The sequence below is a fragment of the Suricata suricatta genome, chromosome 2 (assembly GCF_006229205.1).
Source record: "Suricata suricatta isolate VVHF042 chromosome 2, meerkat_22Aug2017_6uvM2_HiC, whole genome shotgun sequence".
Taxonomy (NCBI): Eukaryota; Metazoa; Chordata; class Mammalia; order Carnivora; family Herpestidae; genus Suricata; species Suricata suricatta.
In genome coordinates this window covers 185,597,589-185,602,773 of record NC_043701.1, presented here as the reverse complement: position 1 = coordinate 185,602,773, position 5,185 = coordinate 185,597,589, and the positions used below count along the sequence as shown (strand labels likewise).

The window sequence follows — 5,185 nt, the reverse complement described above, 5'->3', positions numbered from 1 at the left end:
TCCAGTACGCTCCCTGATGCTGCCTGGCCTCACCGTGGTGGGGGGCGTACCTCACCGGAAACCAGAACAGCTGCTTGTACCTGGCTTGCTCACTCAGAATTGCCAGGGGGTATCTTCCCAAGGCCCACTTGGGTCCCTGGGGCCTCTACCTTGAGTGGGGAGGGGCCCTTGAGGGAACCCCCAGCCCTGCCCGGGACTGCGGGGCACGAACGGGCTCCTGGACCCTCTCCCCACTTCCTGCTCCCTCAACAGGGATGTCAAGCCCGACAACATCCTGCTGGACGAGCAAGGTGAGCCCAGGCTGCATGGGGCTGGACGTCTGCGCGGCCCCGCCCACAGGACGCGCCTCCGGTCCTCGGTCCTCGGGACTCCTGCTCTGTCCTCTCTCCTCGCAGGGCATGCACACCTGACCGACTTCAACATTGCCACCATCATAAAGGACGGGGAGAGGGCCACTGCACTGGCGGGGACCAAGCCATACATGGGTGAGCCGTGGCCCCCCGCCCTCACGCCCGCCTGGCCAGCCTGCTGTGTCACTTCCCTGAATGCTCAGGACAGTGGGGACGGGGCCAGCCAGGACTCTGGGTGACGGTGATGTGACAGGATACAATCCTGCGTCAGCCCATCCCCCTCGCCAGGTGGGGCAGGGCCCCTAGGGCAGTCAGCGGGGGAGGGGGCCTGCAGCGGGGACACTCAGCTGCCTCTCCCTCCTTGGAAAGCTCCGGAGATCTTCCAGTCCTTCGTCAGCGGCGGGAGCGGCTACTCCTTCGAGGTGGACTGGTGGTCGGTGGGGGTGCTGGCCTACGAGCTGCTTCGTGGATGGGTACGGAGCTCCTGGGGCCCAGGGCTGGCTGTGCCCCGCGGAGCGGGGGAGCTGCGTGCCCCGGGAGGAGACAGGCACCGGTGCTGTGGATGCGCACTGTCAGAGAGAGCGGTGCCTGAGCCAGCCCAGGAGGTGCTGGGAGGCTGGGCAGGGGAGAGACTATCCGTGGGGCTGCGTCCCTGGGTCCTTCCTGTGGGATCCCCGTGGGACCCCCCTGCACTCATCTCCTTGGGGGCCTCGGAGGCCCTGCACCCCCAGCCACCCTGCAGGACCCCAGCTGGGAGGAAGGCAGCCCCTCTTGGCCTCCAGGGCTGACCCACCCAGGCCGGGGTGTCCACGGGGGTGACGTGCTCCCTGCCCGGCCAGATGGGCAGCCTCTCCTGTCCAGTTTCCTGGCCTTGGTGCAGGAATGGCCCAGGCCCGGCATCTTCCTGGGAGCTGAGGCCTTGCTGTGTGCATGGGGGGGGGGCGGGCAGGGCACTGCCTCGGGGGCCTCTGGGTACCGGGCGCCGCTGCTGCAGCACTGCCTCCCCCGCCCCAGAGGCCCTACGACATCCACTCCAGCAATGCCGTGGAGTCCCTGGTGCAGCTGTTCGGCACGGTGAGCGTCCAGTACGTGCCCACCTGGTCCAAGGAGATGGTGGCCCTGCTGCGGAAGGTGAGCCCCGCCCCACCCGCCCCCGGCCCGGTCTGAGGAAGGTTCCGGGTTCCTGCGGGTGCGTGTCGGTGCCACTCCCACCAGGCTCACAGCTGGTCAGCCTCTGTCACCTTGTGGTAGTTAGGCCGGCCTGAGCACTGGCTGTGAGCTGAATGCTATGCGCCCATCAACAACTTAATCCCCATGACCTGGTCCTCACCCCATTTCACAGATGTCCAAACTGAGGAGCAGGCCAACGTGTCACAGGTGTTGGGGGGAGGGTGCGTGCAGGCTGGGAGCCGGGCTCATGCTGTACTCTGCCCTCCTCTACCCAGACCTTCTGCCAACCATGGGTGGCCACTGCCTGCCGCCGCCGCCGGGGCTCATCCCCCAGAGCACACAGAGAAGACCCCAGGTCCCCCTTGCACCCCCTACTGCCTGAGCATGTGGCTGCAGCAGCCCAGGGGACCTCAGTCTGGCAGGGACCCAGGCCAGGTGCTATCACGGAGCCTCCGCCCAGGGTCTGGGCCTGGGCTAGGGCTGCCCCTCGGCTGCCCCCCCGCTCCACTCAGAGAGCTGCACAGTAAGTGCATGGGTGCCTCTGGGGTCAGGACCGGGCGCGCGAGAGTTTGCTGGACGCACAAGGCCCAGGGGCCCCCGCATCCTGGCCCACAGCCCTCCCTGGCGTGTCCTCCCCACTTCACCCCTGGAGCAGGCAGCTAGAGGCCTCTCCGAGTTCCTAAGAGGCTCTTACCCAGCCCGCACCCCACGGGGCACTGCCCACACCTGCCCAGGTAGCTCCCGCTGTGGACCTTGACCCCTGAGACCCAAGCAGGGAGTGGGGATCACCATGCACCAGACCTCGCAACTCAAGGTCGCCTTGGGCAGGGTTTGCTGCCTTCTCTCTGGGAAAAAGGACCGCATGTGGGGGGACACCCAGCTGCAGTGACCCAGCCACACACCGCACCCCGAAGCTCCCAGGGCCTGTGTCCTGCTAGTTCCAGTCTTGTGGCCCTTCCTGCCGCTAGCCAGGCCGAGGCTGCCGCCTGCTGGTGACTCTTCATCAAAAGTCCCTGTGGCTCCCACGCCCTCCAGCAGCCTCGGCCCCAGAGGCTTGGCCTGTTTGGCCCCTCAGCCACATGACCACACCGATCCGAAGTCAGTGCCCCCTCTCCTTGCCTGACCTCTGAGATCCGTTGAGTGGGGTGCGCTGGCCTGGGGCAGGTGGCCAGCTGTGCGCACCGCGGGCGCCGTCTGACGTGGCCCCTGTTGCAGCTCCTCACTGTGGACCCCAAGCACCGAGCCTCCAGCCTGCAGGACATGCAGGCGGCCCCGTCGCTGGCCGGCGTGCTGTGGCAGGACCTCAGTGAGAAGAAGGTGGCGCCAGGCTTTGTGCCCAACGTAAGCCTGGCAGGCAGCAGGTGGGGGCCCCGGGCAGGCGGGGGCCGGCCTGCAGGCGGGGTCTCAGCTCCCCCTCCCCCCGCAGAAGGGCCGCCTGCACTGCGACCCCACGTTCGAGCTGGAGGAGATGATCCTGGAGTCCAGGCCGCTGCATAAGAAGAAGAAGCGTCTGGCCAAGAACAGGTCCCGGGACAGCAGCAGAGACAGCTCTCAGTCTGTGAGTGGGGGGCCTGGTGCGGGGTTCCCCCCTCATCCTCCAGGGCACTGCCTTGACTCACCCCCAGCCGAGCCCCTCACTTCCTCTCCCAAGCAGGTGGGAGTGGTTCGTGCTCTTTCCTGCTCTGGGTTGAGGCTCCCGGGCCCACCCCGTGCTCACCTCTGCCCCCAGGGGCACATGAGTGTGTCCCCTCTTATAGGGACACCCATTGTGTTGGATTAGGACCCACCCTAATCCCAATGACCCTCTCGTTATGTGACTCTGTGTCTAGGGGTTAGGACATCGCTCTAGGGGGACATAGTGAAATTTACAGACACCCCCTCACTTGCCCCAGGTCACAGAGCTTCTCCCGGGAGGGTGGGGGTGCTCCTGGTGAGCATGTGTGTGAGCGTGGGCTCAACCCTGCCTCTGTGCCCCCGGTACAGCTGGTGCTCACAGAAGCAGCCGGGGCACAGGTGCAGAGGGCAGCAGTCACAGCCGTGGCCCCTCTGCCCCCGGTGCCGCTTCCTCAAGCCCGTTTGTGGGCATGGGTCAGGCTCGGGTGGCTGTCAGCCAGGCTCACCGCGCTGCAGGTCCCGGCCTTGGTGGCCTCCCGAAGCCTGGACTCTGGGCTGCTGGTGGCGGCCCCTGGTGTTCAGAGGTGGGACTGCAGGTGTGGCCCCGCCCATTTCCAGCCTGGGGCTCCTGAGCTCACACAGGAGGGACGGGAACCAGGCTCCTCATCTCTCTATGACTGCTAAGACTCGCTCACCTGATCTGAGACACTCCTCAGACATGGGCTGCAAACGGTTTCTACTGTTCCGCGGCTTTCTCTTCTCCCGGGCGGGCCTATGGAGTAGAGCGTATCCACTCCTGCGCTCAGTCTGTGCTTCTGGCATCTTCCCTCAGATGTCCTGTGCTTGCTTCTACGCGTCCTAGCATTACCCCTCGCATTCAGCTGGGGTCCGTTCGAGCTAACTTTTATGGGTAGCGTCAGGTCCACGGTCACTCTTGCATGTGGCTCTCCACTCATTCACGTGCTGAAGACACTGCTCTTTTCCCGTTGACGGCTTGGCGTGGCCTTCAAACATTAATCAACCCAAAATAAGCGTTTCCTGGAAGTGCAGTTGTCTGCCCGGGTGCCTGCACGCTGGCCTCGTCCTTCTGTGGGGGCCTTGAAAGGGTGGCCCTGACAAATCGGTGGCCACGTGCAGCCCACAGAGCTGTGTGGGGTCCGTGCTGGGGAAATGCTGCCTCGGCCCCGCAGCTGTGCTCGGAGCCGCCCTAGGCCACGTGTGCCACGGCCCCCATCGTCTGCCCTGAGCCAGGTGCCAGGCTTGCACAGGGCGCGGGGTCCTCGTGCCCCGAGAGCTCGAGCGTTAAGGCGCAGACTTCCGGCCCTGCCCGCGGCCCTCCTCACTGCCGTTCCACGCCTGCGCAGTTTGCTTCTTGTTGGGAGGGGTGCAGCTTCGGGAGCGTCCGGGCCAGTCCGTGGTCACAGCTGTTGCCCCACAGATCCAGGACCAGCTGCAAGGGCTGTGCCGGGCGGCAAATGAGTGGATTTCATTCATGCACTTGGCGCAGAGCAGAGGGGTGGGGCTGTGGGGGCCAGCCCCTGGGTGGGGTGGGGACACTTGCGCCCCCTGCCCCAGGGGCAGGGTGGGCGCGGCCAAGCGTTAGCTCAGACCCTCTTTCCAACAGACTTCCAATTGTGTGAATTTGTGTGAATTTCCATCAAGGTGGCTGACGACAGCCTTCTCTCGTCCTCTGATCTTATTGTACACGTGAGCCTGTGCGCGCGCATGGGTGTGTGTGTGTGAGCATGTGGGTGCGTGTGTGCACATGTGTGTCTGTGCAAAAGTGTGTGTGTGCCCACAGGTGAGCATGCTTGTGTGTGAAGATGTGTGCGTGCGCATGTGCAGTGTGAGTATGTGTGCATGGGTGTGTGCGAGCACTGGTATGTGTGAGCATTGTGTACATGTGAATGTGTGAAAGTGCATGCATGCATACGTGTGCACACATGTGAGCAGGTGTATGCACATGTGAGCCTGCTTTTGAAGATGTGTGCGTATATGTGCACACGTGCAGTGTGAGCATGTGTGTATGGGTATGCATGGGTGTGTCCAAG

At 64.6% G+C, this 5,185-nt stretch overlaps 1 protein-coding gene across 1 annotated transcript in view; it reads left to right on the top strand.

Annotated features, from left to right (window-relative positions):
- STK32C (serine/threonine kinase 32C) overlaps positions 1-3,315 on the top strand; it is a 28,173-nt gene extending 24,858 nt beyond the window's left edge. The window contains exons 4-9 of the mRNA XM_029932809.1: positions 253-290; positions 396-485; positions 720-823; positions 1,365-1,481; positions 2,736-2,861; positions 2,947-3,315. Of these exons, the coding sequence (XP_029788669.1) occupies positions 253-290; positions 396-485; positions 720-823; positions 1,365-1,481; positions 2,736-2,861; positions 2,947-3,300 (829 nt within the window). The 3' untranslated portion in view covers positions 3,301-3,315. The remainder of the gene's footprint in view (positions 1-252; positions 291-395; positions 486-719; positions 824-1,364; positions 1,482-2,735; positions 2,862-2,946) is intronic.
- The last annotated feature ends 1,870 nt before the right edge of the window (positions 3,316-5,185 follow it).